The following is a 20,131-nucleotide window of genomic DNA, read 5'->3' on the forward strand; positions in this document are numbered from 1 at the left end:
AACACGGCCACGCATCGGCCGATGCTTGGTGAACTTCCGCCAATAATCGGCAAACATTAATGGGGGTTGCCGTCCTTTATCCCGAATCGAATTTCCCGAATGGCTTCTTTCCCGAATGACCTCCGTCCTGAATGACCTTTTTCCCGAATACATTTTGCCCGAATGCATTTTTCCCGAAATATAAATCCCGAATATCATTTTTCCCAAATAATCTTTTTCCCGAGTATTTTTTTCCCGAATAAATTTTTTTCAAGTGTATTATTTTATTTATATTTATTTATTTATTAGATTACAATATTATATGCAATAGCTTTTAAAAATTCTAACTCGTGGAACGATCCATAACTAGGCACAAGGGACATTATTCTTTTCTAAAAAACTATCCATTTTCTTTTCGGCATAGCCCGGCTTTTTCTTCCCAGACTCAGCTCTGCTATCTTTATTTCTGCGTCAGCTTGTTCTTTCTTAAATTCACCAAGTGCAGAATACAGGTCAGGATGGTGTTTCCCAACAACAAGCTGAAAGCGATTTTTAATTTTTGAAACGAAATTTATCACCCGTGAGTGTTTTCTGATATCGATCAGGAAGAGTACCCAAGTCAGCAAGACATTTTGGATTTGGTGGCAAATTTTTTCTTAAAAAAATAATAAATGAATATTGTATTCAAAAAAGATAATTAAAAGAAAGTACCTCCGGATTTTTCGCATTGATTTTTTTAAATTATTGCGCTCAGGTAGCTGGCCAAGAACGCCCTCAGACAGCTCTGCACGTAATATTTGAGATGGGGGTTGCTGGGGATGGTCCTCAGCCTTCCGTTTCAAAGAAATTTTTAAAATCTCAACTTCAACCTGTTCTTGGTTGGGAACATGAGCATGATCGTCTAATGTTGGTTCACGTATAAAGTAATGTTCATTTTCTCCAGCATTGAATGCAGTATAACCGCTCTTGCTTTGCATTCTTTATGACGTAACCTTTGACACTCCCAATAAATTTGTGGTAGAGGTGATATCATCCATCATTTAAAAATATTAAAAAGAAATAAAAATTTGAATAAAATTTACTCAAAAATTTGACATTCAAAAACGCAGATAATGAATCAAATAAATCAAAACAAATGACGGTAAATAATGAAATTAGTATTAGCACTTTCTTTTTTTCTATAAATTTTATTTTAGTATTAGTTCTTTCTTTTTTTAAATAGTTTTTTTTTTTTTTTTTTAAATTCGGGCACAATAATATTCGGACGAAATGCATTCGGGCAAAAAGCATTCGGGCAAACAGACTTTCGGGAAAAAAGTCATTCGGGAAAAATACCGTGAATCATTAATGGGCCATTAATGCGCCAAGCCTGGAGCGTTACGTTAATTTAATATCGGCTGCTATGAATGGCCCAATAATGTTTCCCAAGATCGGCCCGATAAACGGCCCAATGATGGCCCATTGATAAACCAAGGGTAAGCCAAGCGTAGACCAACCATCAGCCATTATTGACCTTCTTATAATGGGCCATTAATGCCCCAAGCCTGGAGCGTTACGGTTATTTAATATCACCTGCAATGAATGGCCCAATGATGTTCCCCAAGAGTAAACCAAGTATGGCGCATTTATTAAATCCATTGAAAAAAAAAAAAATATTTATTTATTTATTATTTAACAATCGGGCTTTTATTATACAAACTATTAATAATCAATTGAAGAAATTATCATTAAACACTATTGAAATTTGATTCTACCTGGACTTGAGAACTCGGGTCTTTCTGTGCGATATCCTGAAGCATTACCACTCGGCCACGGCGGCTATAATGAAACTTATAAATAAATTTCTGATTTGAATTAAATCAATAAAAGACCAACTCTTGGCCGCCCGAGAGTCAGCCGAAGCTTGGCCAATGAATGGCAACCAAGCAATGGCCATTAATGTATGAGCCAAAGATTGGCCGATGAATGGCAACCAAGCAACGGCCATTAAAAGTCTACCAAGACTTGGCCGATGATCGGCTATCAAGCAATGGCCATTAAAGAGTCAGCCAGGCTTAGCCCATGCATTGTTGCCAATTATCGGCCATTTAAGAATCAGCCAAGGCTCGGCAGATGCATGGTTGGCAATCATTGGCCATCTAAGAGTCAGCCAAGGCTCGGTCATGAATCAGAGCCATGAATTGGCAGTACAAGAATGGGCCAGTCGTTTGCCAATGACGAACCATGAATGTATCAGAATTAATTTTTGATTTCTATATTCGATCTCGTGGTCAATCGGATAACGTGCTCGCCTCCCGCCCCAAAGGTTCTCGGTTCGGTCCCCGTCTTAGTCATTTAGTTTAGAGAAAAAAAAAAAAAATCATAGAATTGATTGAGTTAACAACAGAATAAAAAATTGACTACGAAAAAAAATTAATTTTTAATTTTTTTTCATTTTTTTCACATTTTTAACATATCATTAGTTTGATTAGAAAAAAAAAATCATTTGTAACAAACAAAAAATGAATTTCTTGAAAACGCTTTTTTGTTTGTAACAAATTATAATTTATTTATTTCATTACTTTTATTGTTTATATTAAGTCATCTGTCATTTGAAACAAACGTTACATCGTTTTAAATAAATGACAATTTTCTTTTTACAAACAGCCACCGTTTGAATGAAAACACCACGTGGCATAACTTTAGAAGTTTATTTCTCAAAAAATACTCCCTGCCGTTCGAAACAAGAATGTAGTCTATTATAGGAAACCTAGTAGTGTTAGTGTCAAGACGTGGTGGGGGTACTTTTTAGGAGCTTCTTTCTTGATGAAAACGATCTATCGTTCGACACAAAACGCCATCTGGATAAAATAAACAAATTTCGTTTAATTCAAAACTTTTTTCTTTCTCTTTACAAAACAATTATAATTTATAAAAAAAAAATTATGTCAGAAATTTTTTTTCTCAGAGTGAATATGCACACAAACGTTTTTTGTTACCACCACTCCCTTCACTCTCCTACTCCAAACGTCTGATTCTAAATGAAATTTGACTTTTTTGTTTTCAAACAATAATAGTTTCACTTTTTAGCTGGGGACTTGCATTTTTTTTTTTTTTTATAATTTTATTAAGATTTTGAAGTTTCAGAAAAGTAGTTTTTTGTTCAACTGAACATTGTAAAAATGTAAGATATGCTGGTTGTTTTTTAACATTTTTGCTCTCTGCCGTTAGAGTACTCAATAAAAGTTATTGACTTTAAGCATTAATAACTTTTTTACTAGCTGGGATAGACTTTCGAAACTTTGGCATAAGATAGATAACTATTTCATGAACCAACTCTAGAAATTTGGAGAAAACGATAAGACAATCAAGTGTTGTTTGAACTCCCTTAACAATAAATCAAGTTCATAAAAAAAAAAAAAACAGATTTTTGTGGATCTCTAATTTTCGATATTTTTTTCATGAAATAATTACATGCTATTGAAAGGACGGTTTACTTAGTTTTCTATTCATTCTATTATTCTCTTAAAATAATAGAATTTTCTTAACCTACACAAAATCTGTATAATCTTGCGTGTACACTAAATTTTGGAAGGACTTTCTCTTCGGTAATTATTATTTTTTAGTAGTCACCACTGTTTCGTATATTCACTTGAAATCAGGTGTATTTACAGCGATTGTGACTACGTTTTGAATAAAATTTGTTTTCATGGTGTCACTATAGTGACACCAGCACGTCTGCTAGATCGCTGCTATATGTAATCGATGCAAGAGTGTTATAAGTGTCATCGTGTAATCCCGCGCTGAAGGGTTCGAATCCGGGTCGTTGCAAATTAATTTAACTTAGTTTTGAATGAACAAACTAATTTTCATAAGAATTTTATATAAATTTTGTTGAAACTTTTCAAAAAATAAAACTAATTTTTGCAAAAAATTGGTTATAGCTGGCCTGTTTTGATAAAACAACGTCACATAATTTTCATAAAATATTTTTGCATGAGAGGTTTTTTTTTACACTTTGAATACGAGCTTTCCATCTACAAATTACTTTTGTGCACAGGCAACAGAATCAGAAGGATGTGCCGATAGATCACTAGTTCAGGAAAAGTCGCATTCTAGACCATCTCAAAATGTACATAGAAGAAATTCTTGTGCTGATTACAACAAAAGTAATGAAAAGAGAAAATGGCATGGATCGAGTGATCGTAATAGATCATCATCGCGAAATAAGGTATACATTAAAAATCAAATAGACGTTTTTTATTATAGTATAACATAAATTAAAGAAATAAAAAAATAGGTGTAGCTGAGAGAGTAATAAATATATGGTAAGCAATTGAAATAAACAAATAAACTGTTGGAAGTAAACAAATACATGCATTTTTATTAAGGTCTTTAAAAATATTTGTTGTTAGTACAGGTGAGTAATGGATTCGAATCTTGGTTCAGGAATTTTTTTTTTTCATTTTTACCAACAAAATTTTAAAAATTTTAAAATCATTTTACCATGGATAAAAATTATATAAAACTGGCGTAAAAATTTCGATAAAACTTTTACATAAATTTTTTTGGAAATTTTTTATATAAATCAAATAAATTCAATTAATTCAATTCAATAAATCAAACAAAAATCTGATGAATTTATTCTCAAAAGAAATATATAATTAATTAACGAAAAATCTCTAAAAATTTCGAGAATTTTATTCATTTTTAAGCTTTGGTAATATAATAATTCATAAAATTTATTTAATGGTTCTGCTAATTCGGTTAATTATACTCGATTGTATTAATGACTTCAATTGACGGAAATTCTTTTATTTTTATAAAATTATTTTAGGATCGTAGTTCAATGCACGTTCCAGTAAACACAAACTCTGATCGAAGAAAAAGAAACGAGAATGAAAGCAGAACAAGAAGAGAGGATAAAGAAGTTCAAACTCTTCTAAAAAAGATTCTTGACAGCCAAGATCAAGTTGGAAAGAAATTAGAAAAACTTGAAAATACTGTCAAAGCAGCTGGAAAAGACGTAAAAGAAATTTTTGATAAAAATTTAAAAGTATTGCTGCAGATACTGGAACTTTTATTGAAATTTGATAGTATAGGTAATTTTATTATGTTATGACTGTTAAGTCAAGTTTCAATTTTTTTTGCAATAACAGCTAACAAAAAATAAACTCATAAATTTCATCGATATTTCTTTATATGTCCAGCCGAAGAAAACAAAACGAAGCCAGAACCATTCAACGACGGATCCGGCTTACCGTCTGTTGGTTTTGAAAGACGCATCGCAGATTCCGACAAAAAAGAGGTACAATAATTTCATATTTATTTAAATGATTCATCATATTTTAATGTAAGTACACCAACAAGCGTAACTCCCCTCTTTTTTATTTCATAAACAGATACATATTGGGCAAGATATATGGATAGACTCCGGCAGCTGGTGCATGGTCAGAAATCGTGCAGGAGCTTCAGAAAGTAAATTCATAAAAAGTTTGATGTCCATAATTTACACTCCGAACGAAATTATAAACTCCAGTGCTTTAGGCCAAACCTCAAATCGCGAAAAAGTTTCGGAAAAACGACCTGCATTGGACCCTATACGGATGCTAGCTCTTCAAGGTAGCCTTTATCATATTTCTTATTAAAAATATTTATTTCATCTTTTTCAACCATACTATTTTCAATAACTATTGTTGAAAAAATAGAATAATTTTATTTAATTTAATAGTTTTTTTTATAAATTTTTGTAATTGCAGTAATTATCAAATTTTTGTTTTTATCATATTATAAATTAAAACTTTCAGATAGCCTCACTTGGTATAAACAAATGCAAAATGAAGAGATAACTCTGGCACAATGCAGAATAGAAGCCGAAAAAGTCCTAAAAAAATATGTGGGGAGTAAAATAACAGACTCAAGAAAGTCAGCAAGACCAAAGAAGGTAGTATATCATAATAATAACTACTTTCCAAAAATAATATTAATAAAATAATAATAGTAATAAATGTAATAACAATTTAGCCTGCTAACGGACGAAAGAAAAGGAACGACATGATGAGGGACAAAAAAAACGACTGCCTGAAGAAGAAAACAACGTTGGCTACAAAAAATGACGTTTGTCACCGTGATAGGGGCAGTCACCGCCTCAGCTTCAGCCGCAGTCGTAGTCGTAGTCGTAGTGAAAGTCGCAGTCGTAGTCACAGCCGCAGTCACCACCTCAGCTTCAGCCGCAGTCGTAGTCATAGCCGTAGTCATAGTCGTAGTTGTAGTCACAGCCGCAGTCACCGCCTCAGCTTCAGCCGCAGTCGTAGTCATAGCCGTAGTCATAGTCGTAGTGAAAGTCACAGCCGCAGTCACCGCCTCAGCTTTAGCCGCAGTCATAGTCATAGTCGTGATTTTAGTCGTAGTGAAAGTCGCAGTCGTAATGATAGTCGTCGTCGTAGTTGTAGCCGTGGTCGTTGTCATAGTAAAAAATGATTGACTGCTCTGGTTGTGCCCGAGTCGTAAAAAATGAACGAAAGTGGTCAAAGTAGAGAATTTTTACTGTATAAAAATAAAGAAGTTAATTTACTAATTTTTATTTTTTCACTCAAAAATGTTTTTCAATTCTCTAATTATCAACTTTATTAATATTCATTAGTTTTTTACTACAATAATATTTGATTTTCGACGAAAATGTTTTATCTGTTTATTATCATTCATTTTACCTGGTAACTCAAGTATTTTCAGAATACTAATAATAGAATAGTAGCGTAACCTTTCAAGTGTGATTAAGGTATATTAAGATATATTGTCTGCCGGTAATGGTAGTTCAAATCTTACTCGTGGCTTTGTAAATATGTCAGCTTGTTGACAAGTGACCATATGTGGTAACAAATTTTGTCTTATCTGACTCCATTAAAAATGAATTTAAATTTGATATTTATGTGTTTTGCTTTACCCAGGGAAAAATCATCAGATCAAATTTGATCTGGCATAAATAATTGACATCACTCGGACTTGAACTCAATGCTTTTGGTGTGAAAATCCAGAGCCTTACCTACATAACCACGGCAGTGATAATAAAACGTAAGAAAAATTTGTCTTCTTAAACATTCTTTCGCCCGTGATCTAGTTTGATCTAAACAGATCAATTTTGATCTGGTCAGATAAGGTTTGATCTGGGCGCAGATCAAGTTTAATTAAGTTCGATCTAGTTTGATCAAGTTTGATCTGGGTCCAGATCAAGTTTGATTTAGTCAGATCTGGTCAGATGAGGTTTGATCTGTACCCAGATCTGATCAGATCAAATTTGATCTAATTTGATCTGATTTGATCTGACGATTTTTCCCTGGGTAGATTCAAATTGTCCATTCTTGTTCCAGACAATAGCAGTTGATTATCAATATGTTGTTCTAGCGGAGATAATTTCTTTATTAACATTGTTGAATTAATTTCAGTCCCCATATTAAGTTTGTGCTGCTGAACAGGCAGCAGTAAATTCAGCTTTAGCTGTTGATATTACCCCTGCTTTTTGTTTCTGAGCCCCGTATGATCAGACAGTTATTTAGTTTTAAGATATAACCAGACGTAGACCTTCGAGTTTTCGCAACACCAGTATAGTCTGCATCAGAAAAACCCTCAAAGACGATTTGTGTACATCCAGGAAATTATAGACCAATGCTGACAGTTCTCTTCAGGTACTTGAAGATTCGCTGAACTGCATCCCAGTGAGATTTACGGTAATTTGAGTAGTATTGGCTAACAGAATTTACAGCGTAGACTATATCTGACCTGGTGATAATTGATAGGAACATCTATGCAGTGTTTTATATCAAACTGCTTAATATGCATCTTCTTGGCTGCAGCGATAGCAAGTATTGATCGTATTGAGTCAAATTTTACTACAGGGCTGAACATTTCTTCATAATCAAAACCAGCTTTTTGCTGACACCACCAATCTGTCTTTGTAACGTTCAGTGGTGCAACAGATTTCTGTTTGACCTTCAACACCTATTTGTTTCTGAATATGTTCGCACCTCTTGGTTCATTAACAAGTGTCCAAGTATTGTTCTTTTGCAACTCTTTATTCATGGCTGATACCTATTCAGCTTTATTTTCAGTGTTTTGAGCATCTGAAAATGTTACTGGTTCATCACAGAGTTTATGAAACTTTCTCATGAAACATACTTGAACCATCATTGTCTATATCATAACATTTGTGACACCGGTACTGTTTTTCTTAGATCGAATCATCAACAAACTCAAGATGAACCAAACATCTGAACTTGTTCTGTTCAAAACATACGTAACAGTGTTGATCGCTTCAGCCCTCAACACAATGGATAAATTTTGGCTATGAATTAGTGTCCGTGCCCCGGGAAAAAAGTAGACGATCATCAACGATCGTCAGCGATCGTTCACCGTCGATCGTTGAAGATGTCAAATTTGTCCACATCTCTGTCGATCGCCGTCGATCGACATCGATCGATATCGAACGCTGTCGATCAATGTCGATCGCTATCGATATACAAAAATCTTTAGAAAAATATACACATTATAACAATTATTAACTTATGCCGGACAATTTATCCAAACCATAACATACTCAGGAATATTTTTTTTTTTTTTTTTTATTCTTTAAGTTACAAAGATATTTTAAGGTACATAATTTTTTTTATTAGATTTTATTATAACAAACCAGTTGTCTTTTTTTTTTTTTTTCGTGTTTTCAATATTTTCATTTTTTGGAATATTCAGTTTTCAACTGCCAGAGTATTTTTGACATTACCCGTTCATGAGCTTTAATGCTCTGGGATTTATGCCAGTGCAAACAATATGTGATTTTCATACCATTTCAAGAGATTTTATATTCAAAGTTGCTTATGAAGTTCAGTTCAATTAAAAAAAAAAAAAAAAAAAGACAACTGGTTTGTTATAATAAAATCTAATAAAAAAAATTATGTACCTACTAAACATAAAGAAAAAATAAAAAATATTCCTGAGTATGTTAACCGGCATAACCCGAGTGGAAAAATTTTCAGGATGCCCTATTTGATCTTAAACCCTGATCAGTAACGGATCAGGATTCCTTATTCAGGGAACCTGACTCATTCCTGACCCAAACCTGGTCAGGACACCTTACGATTTCCTTAAGTCAGGTAACCTTATCCAATCCTGTTCAGGAAAAGAACAGGAAACCTTGACGTATCCTGAATAAGGTTTCCTGAACAGATTCTGACCAGGATATTATCAGGAAAAATTTATCAAATAATTTAATTTTTTTTATTCAGTTTTCCTGTTCAGGAAAGGAACAGGAAACCTGAACGTATCCTGAATAAGGTTTCCTGAACAGATTCTGACCAGGATACTATCAGGAAAAATTTATCAAATAAATTAATTTTTTTTATTCAGTTTTCCTGTTCAGGAAAGGAACAGGAAACCTGAACGTATCCTGAATAAGGTTTCCTGAACAGATTCTGACCAAAATATTATCAGGAAAAATATTTTTTGGATTTAATTTTAATTTTAATTCTAAAACAAAATGACAAGGGACAATTTAACAAATTGTTATAATTTATTTTTACGTCAAATTTACGTCGCAAATTCTAATTTAAGTTTTTTTTAGCTGATGTAATTTATGAAAGCAAAAAATCACATCCGATCATCGATAGACGGCATGGCCGCGCGTGTTAAGGCCCGTAGTTGTAATCTGAACGATCCGAGTTCGCGTCCCGCTAGTGGTTAGGTAATTTAAGTTATGTTAGGTATATAAAATCTTATCATTCAACCTGTTTCATCATTAACATTGCTATAGTAAATTAGTTAGCCGATTTACAAAACATCAAATAATAAAAATTAATTTTTTTTTAGAATTACTTGATCCGTTTCAGATCAGGAATCCTGTTCCATTCCTGATCAGGTATGCTGGTCAGGTTTCCTGATCCGATTCTGATCAGAATCCTAAAAAAAAGCGTTACATTCTGATCCGTTCCTGAACAGGATTCCTGATCCGGTTCTGATTTGAAATCAGGTTCCCTGATCCGGTTCTGATCAGGACCTTAACTAAATTTCCACTCAGGAAGTTAATAATTGTTATAATGTGTATATTTTTCTAAAGATTTTTGTATATCGATAGCGATCAACATTGATCGACAGCGTTCGATATCGATCGATGTCGATCGACGGCGATCGACAGAGATGTGGACAAATTTGACATCTTCAACGATCGACGGTGAACGATCGCTGACGATCGTTGACGATCGTCTACTTTTTTCCCGGGTGCTGCTTCAACCAGCTACGATTTTCTCTTTCAGTCTTTTCATTTTGTTCAGGTGTACACACAACAGTTTTCTGATGCTTCATACCCGGGTAAAAAGTGATTTGTTGCATTTCTTTGTTTATAAATTTAAGGACATTATAAAGAATATTGTATCAAAAAGCTAAATGGCAAAAACTTAAAAAAGCCAAAATATATATATGCAGAAATTGCCAAAAAATTGGACATACCAACTCAAATTGCAACTTACCACGTAAATGTGTTAAATGTGCTGGTGAGCATGAATGAGATAAATGTCTAATCAACGAAAAATCTGATAAAAAAAGATCATTATGATAATTTAAAAGATGACAACCGCATTGGACCGTACCATAATTATTCATAATTATTATTAATTTTTCTGTAAATACTTGGACATGTGATTCAAAAGAAGAACAAATATTCCTCCAAAAAATCAGACTTAAATTCATCATAGGATAAAAAGTTTATATTTCGGGTAAAATGATAATAAATTTATCAAAAAAATATATTGTTATGAAGCTGATAAATTTAAAAAAAAAAACCACGTATTTTTTTTTTTTGGGTCAAATGTATTAATGAAGAAAATTCAGCTCATTTTATGTAAACACGTACAGATAAAAATTCAAATAAATAAATACTGTGAAACAACTGGCATAATTAGTAGAATCCTAATTATTTATCTTATTGGGCTGAGTAAAAATTATTCTACAATTTAATTATCAAACTGAGTATCAATATATATACATCAATACGCGTATAAACAATATATTTTAAAAATAACAATCATAATAATAATTAGTTAATTAATATTACTATCTTGTTTTTTCTTCATCTATGGGCGCCACTACACATCATAAAACACATACGTGGATATAACGTTATTACACATGTGTAGTTTTAAAAATAGTTTCTTCACCTATCACCATCTAATAAAGTATATTTCGTTACAAGTGCCCACTCAGAGAGTGTGCTCTCAACGAATTTGGAGGGGCAAGCACGAGCCTTGGCGAGTGTTTCCCCTCCAAATGAGTTGTGAGCGGGCTCTCTGATTGGGCACATGTAACGAACCATATTTTATGTTACTAGGGACAGTGGTAATAATGTGTGAATTTCTAAAAAGCGCACTACCCCTCTTGCGCTTTGGAAATTCACACATTGTTCCCACTGCCCTTGTAACATAAAATTATTTTTCCTCATTTTATATTTTCTATTCAACGTGACCAGTGTTGACTATTAGTGACTGATCACTGCGAGCATAAAGAAGTCCAGTTGTATAGCGATTATTGGCATAATAAGGGCAATTCTCATTGTTTGTCTCATTGGTGTGAGTAAAAATTAATACGGCTATAAATAATATGATTCAAGAATTATAAATTATAGATAATATAAAAAATTCATTTCTTCCACGTGCACAATAATAATTTGATAAAAATTGATATTTGAATGAATTGTATATATTCACTTCTTTCTTTCGCTCCAACAAATGATAATATTTTTTTTACTTTGTTTAAAATAAATTTTATAACTTTATGAAAAAAACAAAATTTATATAATGTAATTGATATATCATTTTTAATTTCAATAAAAACGAAGCACTGATAACGTGAGCAGTTTTTTTTTTAAATAACGTGATTCACAGTGGAACTCTTAGTATTTTTTATTTATTAGGTTCTTTGATAAATTATTGTTGCAATTCGACTTTTGTCCACGATAACAATTTTATTTTTAATTAAATAAATAAGAAAATATATCAGTTCAGCATGTATGCAGCCATTAGTGATGTGATAAGTCTAAATAATTTTAATTACTGTTTTTTTGACAGACTAGTTTGTCGGCCATCACTGAGATGTACACTCAATTTAGTAATGGCCGACAAACTAGTCTGTCAAAAAAACAATAATTAAAATTATTTAGACTTATCACATCACTTGGAGACATAATTTCCGACACGTGTGCCATTTTTTTGAACATTTTGATATATTTTTTTTATTTATTTAATTGAAAATAAAATTGTTATCGTGGGACAAAAATTCGAGGTGCAAACTTGTCATAATTTTGTCACTAGATGTTAAGGGCCTGGCCTTAAAATAAAAATAATCTCGAGTAATATTATAATGATAATAATTTTTTTTTTTTTTAAGTATTTATCATAGATCTTTATAATAATTTCGACAAATTTACTTATTTCTTGTACACGGAGAGAAAAAAATATTAGGTTTTACTAAAAAAAACGCTGGATTTTACTATGTTTTATAGTACGGGTGGATGTTTTGGAAAATTTAGCAACATTTATCATGTAAACAGTGAGTTTTACTATGTTTGAGAATTTTGATCAGACGTAGTAAGTATCATAATACTCAATCGTAAAAATGGCCATGTTTAAAATAAAAAGTACTATGTTGTATAATCAAAAATATATTTGATTAAAAAAATATTTTAAAAATTTGTCATTTTTTTTTCTGTTGTATTATTAACGCAGAAGCTTTTTGTTTTGTTTTTTCTTCTTTTTTTCCACACTCTGACCGGGGATCGAACCGGCGAAGTATGTATTGACGTGGTGTCGGATACGCTTTAGACCGCTCAGCTACAGGACTCAACTGGAATTAAGGAATATCCAGCACAAATCAAAAATACGGATAGAGCCTTGGAATTTTTTAAGTAGCTTAATGAAATAGTAATACACACGCTCAAATTTTATGATAATTTTCTTGTAGCTAATTACTTAGTAATTAATTAATAAAGTAGGCTACTTTTTTGGAGGTTATACATGGGTTCTTATGGAGAGTCCGGTTGAGTTTTTAGAAACCTGGTTAGCCATGAAAGGTTCATGAAAAATACGGCTAGCTTTATCAAAAACTAAGTATAGATAGAAGAAACAATAAGGAAACTTTTGATATAAAAATTAATAGGGCTTTGAGACCTTTTTATTTTACAACAAATAAAAAACAAATTTTTGTCTTCGTCTAAATACTTAAGTGGAAGTGAGAAACGAGATTTTCTCCTTTTTTTTATCTCGTTCGCACTCATAGAAATATTATGTTTCTAAATGCCATCCGCAAGAGGTCTCTAGATATGCGCGGGTAACACCTTAATGTAAAATTGACTCTTTTGTTTGATATTTCGTCTTTCTGCATTTTTTACCATGTGAACATAGTAAAATTCGCTTCAAATATCGTAATTAATATAAAACACACAATAAAAATTAAATCGGGAATCGTATTTTTTAAAATTGATGAGTAGTATAAATAACATTGTTCGAATTTAGGTACCGAATGATTACTTTAACGAGCGTCAATTGTCAATTCTACTATGCTAACATAATAAACATTAATTTACACATAGCACTTTGTATCTACAGTTTATTTAAAAAAAAAGATTTCGTTAGTACTTTCGACTATGTCTTCAGTAAAAAAAATCTTGTTCCATAGTTTGATTACAAATGATTTAATTTACTATGTGCCTTTATTAAAATATACTGTGTTGATGTGTAAATGTGTTGATTATTATTAATTATTATTAATTATTGTTATTCAAATTATTTTTGTTATTAACCAAAACGTTTTGCAGGGCACTTTTTATTGTGACAATATTATTTCAAAATTGATAATAATAATTTACCTAGTTACTTACAACGTTGCCAAGTCTTCAAGGTCGGTAATGAAATTTCCTTACCTGCCGTTATACGGTTATACGTGTGCTTATGACTATCCCTGTATAAAATAAATAATAAAAAATATAAAAAAAATATTATATCTTATCAAAAATCCGAAAACATCCACCGGTACTACAGTAGCATAGTAAAACATAATATTTTTTTCTCTCCGTGTAGATGGAAATTTTATTTTTCATTTTCTGATACGTCATCAAAGATAAGTTATAGTTTTATCACTAAAAGACACAAGTTTCTACGAAAAAAATAAATGATCAAATAAAAGTCATTAACGATTCGTTTCTTACGATAATCATTAAGTAACATTTATTTTTTATATCTTGATATATTTTTTTATTTTAAGGGAGTTCGAACAACACTCGATTCTATTTAACTTTTTATTAAATTTTTAGAGTAGGTTTATGAAATAGTTATCCATCTTATGCTAAAATTTCAGAAGTCTATACCTGCAACAACATATATCAAATTTTTACCGTGTTCTTAAATTCACACCTAAATAAAAAACTATCTGTATGAAACTTTAAAATCTTAGAATAATTATAGAAAAAAAAAAAATTCAAGTTACCTGCTAGAAAGTTAAACAATCATTGTTTAAAAAAAAAAAAAAAGTCAAAGAGTGAAGGAGTGGAGGTAACAAAATACGTTTGTGTGCATATAAATACACACAACCGCACATGTATTGGTGGAAAACAGGACCGTCTACGCAGAAAAAAGTGAAGGGTGCCGCATAAAATTTTATAAATTTTTACTATAGTATTGAGGGGCCTACTAGGTCACATTTCTTGTTTGTACTTTTTTGGTTCGAACTCCCTTAATAGTTAAATATTTTATTGAGATGTTTTTTTTTTTTTTCTTTTCTATCACAGCTCTATATTGTCCACCTAAAGACTTGTTTAGTAAACTAGAACAAGGTTTCGAGTCTGTTTATTCATCAGCAAGTGATTGCAAATATGAAGCAAGATTAGAAGCTTTAGCAAGCAATCTTCTGAGGAAACACCTGCTTGACCAACAGTACCAAATGAACAAGAAATACAAATGATCCAGGCAAGTTCTGTTTTAAATGGGCATTTTAAAAAATTTTACCCGATTTTGACGAAAAAATTATTTTAAGGGTATTTTGACCTCCCGATTTCAATAAAAATATTTTGAAAATTCTATCCCCCTGGGAAAGGGTTAAAAAAAATTAATCAAAATTAAAATAATCAATTTCACGATTCCTGTTAGAATTAGAAAAAAAAGTTTCAAGTAAAAGTTGTAGAGAATAATTTTTTAGGGGGGGTAGGTCTTATAAGTTTTTTTTTTAACCATCCGTTTTCTCGTAATTAATTTTTAAAGTTTTATATTTTTTGATTAACGCGTTACCCCTCTTGAACCCCCACTCAAAACTCTTCTGCGCGACCGCGATAGATATATAAAAAAGAGAGATAGTTTTATTCCAACGCTACCCGACGCTACTCGACTGTACCCGAATCGACGCACACACACGCACACAGCTGTTGTATTTACACGCAATGTGAAAGTATTAGTAACATAAACTTTTAAATTCGATTTCTATCAATTCTCTCAATTCTCGCGTCGTCGGCTCGGAATAACAACAAAAGCAATTGTCAATAAAAAAAGAATCTTAACAAATAGCCCCACCATTCAAAAATGCATCGATGTAAAAAATTTTTTTTTCGTCATATTATAAATTAAATAAACTATCGTATGCTTATAATAATATTGCTATTCCTATTTTTTCGCGGCCCGTTATTATTTTTGGGGGGTAAGGGGTGGTTATTTCGCGAAAATGCTACTTTTGTCCAACTTTCTTCCAACTTTATTCCAACTTTTCTCCGCCATTTCTCCACCTCTTTACGAAAACGACCCATGGTTAGAGAAATGGCTGACAAATTTCTCCAACTTTTCTCCAATCAAAAATTTACTCCAACTTTTTTCCAACGTTTTTCCGACTTCTCTCCAATTTTTTCCCACCATTTCTCCAACCTGAAATTTACTCCAACTTTTTTCCAACTATGGGTCATTTTCGTAAAAAGGTGGAGAAAGTTGGACAAAAGGTGGAGAAAGTTGGAAAAAAGGCGGAGAAAGTAAAAAAAAACTGGAGAAATATTTCTACCAGGGTTATGTTTTCATGTGAAAACAATAGACATTCAATAATAAATTGAATATGTCATACCACCAACATCATATTTTTGCTAAATTGATATCGGTAGTTTGTCATATAAAAATTATCATTTAATTTTGTCATTTGTTTTATTGTTGTTATTATTATTATTATAACTCCGTTTGAAATTATTATAATTTTTTATTGAATTTTCATTTTCAATTTGTAGTTTTATAAATCCAACATTGCCAATATTCAAACCACCATTTATATCACGGTTCCATGTTATATGACAATTGGCGCAATATAAATAACGGTCTCCTTTTGTACTTACATGACATTTTTCATTGAAAATTTATACCACGGATTGCATTAAATATTTCATTGAGTTGACTAGTTGCAGCAACAGAAACCTTGGACGAATTATTGGCATACTATTGAAGTACATCATGTAATGCTGGACGTATTGCTTCACTTGTCAAGGTAATTGTACGTTTTTTTAAATTTTTTTGGCACCAATCTCCGCAGTCATCATGATGTCCATATACATGATCAACGATTGTCATGATACTACTTTGAATTTTTTTCAGCATTGCCTGCATTTTGTGCTAATGCATATGAAAAACACTTTTTCAAATGAGCAATTACCTCTTTATTACCTAATTTCGAATAACTCTGTTTTAATTTGTACAGATTTTTTACAAAATTTTTCAACAAATGTACACGACAAGAAAGTTTAAAAATTTTGTGTACACTGCCTTGTAATATTGCTGATATTGCTGAGCTGTCATCGTCACCAACAACCACACGAACACTGACCCCAGCACTTTGTAAGATCTCACTTTCATTGACTAATTAAGCTGCGACATCAGCCTCGATCCCTTTGGCACTTTCCTCATAATTTTCGCGACAAGAATGGCTTTTGAGACTATGACCATTATAACATTTTTTACATTTTCTGTTTCTGGTGTCATAGTCAAGAATTTTCTTTGATAAAAAACCTATAACTGAGCCATATCCATTCAAGCTGTCATAGCTTTTCCGGCTTTTCCCATTGCCTCTCTTGCTCCATCCCATGTCATATGAGACAATAATATTGTTACGTACCATTGCATTTAACTATGTCAATAAGCTAACCAATCTAAATCAACTTGGTATTTCACGATTAAAAATCTATTGTTCTACAGGGTAACCAATGTATGATTGTAGATGTACCGATGTGAATAATCCGAAACATTCAGCGTGTCAATCTGATGGTCGCCTGTTGATGTTTGTAGTCTCGAATAATCCAAACGGTAAAATCACATCGAAATGTCACAGTCAATAATTTTCGATTAGGAAGGTTAAATAACACAGGATATCACAATTAGTTTAAATTCACTCATGTTATTTATTTGAAACGTAAAAGTTCAATTGATTTTATTTAATTATCAGATGTATTGATTTAATTTTACTTAATTTGTTTCAATGATTTGAATAGAACGAAAGTTGTCAGTGACGCTTATAAAATTATTCTATTAGGTGATGAAAATGCATTTCTTGAACCAATCAGATACAATGGTTCATATAGTCAGCATATTCAATTTGTAAACTAATAATCTAGCAACTTCAACATGTGAGTCTCTGTTGCAGGTGACTTTGAAACTGCTTACCGATTTGTTTTATCGCCAAATTTGAATTTCCGTGAAAATTTTATTGCTTGCTCGGCATCCGTTGAATTTATTAAATGATTATTTATTATCGATTATTAATTATAAATATACCAAGACGTAACAATATTTACAATATTTCCTACAGCTGAATCAAAAGCGTGGACAAGTTTAGGTGTCATTGGTTCACCATCTGGATCATTAGAATGTTCTGTTACACTAAATTTATTATCTTTAATATTAAGCAAATGAAGCTGCATTAAATCAGTGAAAACTTCAGGCTTTAATTCATTGAGATTGTTTGATTGTAAACATAAAGATACCAGAGCATCATTTTCAAAGAAAATATTAATTGGAAGATCTGTCAAATTGTTATTATGAATATCTAAAATTTCAAGGAGGATCATCTCTGGTGGAAATAATTTCTCCGTAAGATTCCGGGAAAATCCGCATTGCTCCGGAATTGGCCCATTAAAATCTTTTGGTCATTTATTTTCCTTCATTTTACACAGTAATTCGAGTATTTTGGAATTGCTACGGATTTCTCGTATTTTTCCGAATATTTTTGAAATGAGCCAATTCCGGAATAATCCGGAGCAATCCACCAACCTCATGCCGGAGTAATTTCTCCGGAAATGGGCCAAAAACGGAGTAAAGCCGGAGTTATGGCGAAGAAATATTTCTACCAAGGCAGTCACCATTCCTGCAGACAACTGCCAAAATCTGAATGTGCTGAAAACAACAGTCTGGTATTGTATAGGCCGTAAACACTGTTAGCTAATATTGTTCCAATTATCAAAAACCTCATTGGGCTTCGGTTAAAAGAATATTTAAATATTTAAAGGGAACTATAAATTTTGGCATTGAATTTTCAGCGGGAGGGGATTCAACTTTTGAAGGTTTCCCTGATGCAAACTATGCTGAGGATATAAAATTAAAAAGGTCAACGTCTGGGTATATTTTAAAATGAGGTAATTGTCCGCAATTTGGGGTTCTGAAAAACAGAAAACAGTAGTGATATCAACAGCTGAATTTGATATGAGGACAAAAGTTAATTCAACAATTACTTAGAAAGAAAGTAAAGCCACCTGCTTTAGACATTGATTACCAAAGTGCCATTGTTTGGATTATAATTCAATTTGTGTTATTGTTAGTAGTTTTTTCATGGATTATCGTCATACACCAGATTAAAAATGAGTAAGCATCCTTCTCTCCATTCTAAACTCGAGAAATTTTCTATTTTGTATTCATTTAATGATATTATTTCGGCAAACGAATTTCTTTTTTAGAGGAAGTTGGTGTCATACCCAGCCGTCGTTCAACACCACCAAATTGTTGCAATGCTCCTATGAAAGTCGAGTCATTCGCGGATAAAAAATTTGGCTGGGTATGGAGATGTTCATCCAAAGCTCTAAAAAAGGAAAAATCAAAAGATTGTCGAAAAATTATCAACTTATCCGAGGGTACTTTTTTTGACGGGAAAGCGTACCGTATTGAAATCCGCAAAGCATTGGCAATTGTGATTATGTTTGTTTCAAAGTTCACAGTCAGTAATGTCTTTGAACATTTGACAAACTGGCGTTGCAAGAATAACAACTCGGATGACTCGATAATCAGTTGGTCTACTGTAGCAGATTATTACAGCTATTGTCGGGAAATTGCTGAAGTTGTGTCTAATGCTAACATTCGGTTTTTAAATTTTTGATTAAATAAATTTATAAAATATTTAAAAAAAATAAAAGTTGAATAAATTACCGCGTTTTCATTGGGAACAAAGTATTTAAATAGAATAATAAAAGAAGTATTCAAAGGACATGTCCAAGCATCAATATGTCGTTTGACTAAAGAACTTGCTAAATGTCCAGATATTGATATTGTATACCCTGGTGAAAATATTTCTCCAAATTTTTCTAAATTTCTCCGCGATTACTCCGAATTTCTCCGAAAATATTTTTTTCCACACCTATTTCCTCGTATTTTTATCGCGGAGAAATATTTCCGAACGTTTCTCCACCCAAGTCGATTCGAAGAAAATTCGTAAAAAATGATACGTAGCATACGTATGACCGTATGAAGCCCCAAAGGCCAGAACACCCAAAAATTGTCGAATCACCCACAGAACCATCAGTGATCAATGATATTAATGGAGGAGCATTTCATATTGATCGTCAGGCAGGATCACAACTTCATTTATCTAAGTTAAAGCAGACTAAAGAAACACCATTAATTACAACAATATACTAAAAAAAAAATTTCCATCGATGTTATGGATATGGAAATACGAAAAGTAGAGTTGAAAATGGTGATGCAAGTGGTTGAGCACAATTATCTACCTTTTTTATTTTTAGATCATTATCCAGATTTTTTGAGGTCATTTTTTAAAAATTCTGATATTGCTAAACGAAATAAATGTGCAAGAACAAAAGGTACAAAGTTAGTGACAATTAACTATTCTTGCTCCAGCCAGT

The 20,131-nt window shown here is 32.1% G+C and overlaps 1 protein-coding gene across 1 annotated transcript in view; it reads left to right on the top strand.

Moving 5' to 3' along the window:
• LOC122849525 (serine/arginine-rich splicing factor 4-like) overlaps positions 1–6,498 on the top strand; it is a 29,594-nt gene extending 23,096 nt beyond the window's left edge. The window contains exons 4-9 of the mRNA XM_044148244.1: positions 4,019–4,189; positions 4,796–5,060; positions 5,169–5,266; positions 5,361–5,580; positions 5,766–5,902; positions 5,983–6,498. Of these exons, the coding sequence (XP_044004179.1) occupies positions 4,019–4,189; positions 4,796–5,060; positions 5,169–5,266; positions 5,361–5,580; positions 5,766–5,902; positions 5,983–6,438 (1,347 nt within the window). The 3' untranslated portion in view covers positions 6,439–6,498. The remainder of the gene's footprint in view (positions 1–4,018; positions 4,190–4,795; positions 5,061–5,168; positions 5,267–5,360; positions 5,581–5,765; positions 5,903–5,982) is intronic.
• Positions 6,499–20,131: the final 13,633 nt, after the last annotated feature.

The sequence above is a fragment of the Aphidius gifuensis genome, linkage group LG2 (assembly GCF_014905175.1).
Source record: "Aphidius gifuensis isolate YNYX2018 linkage group LG2, ASM1490517v1, whole genome shotgun sequence".
NCBI classification, from domain to species: domain Eukaryota; kingdom Metazoa; phylum Arthropoda; class Insecta; order Hymenoptera; family Braconidae; genus Aphidius; species Aphidius gifuensis.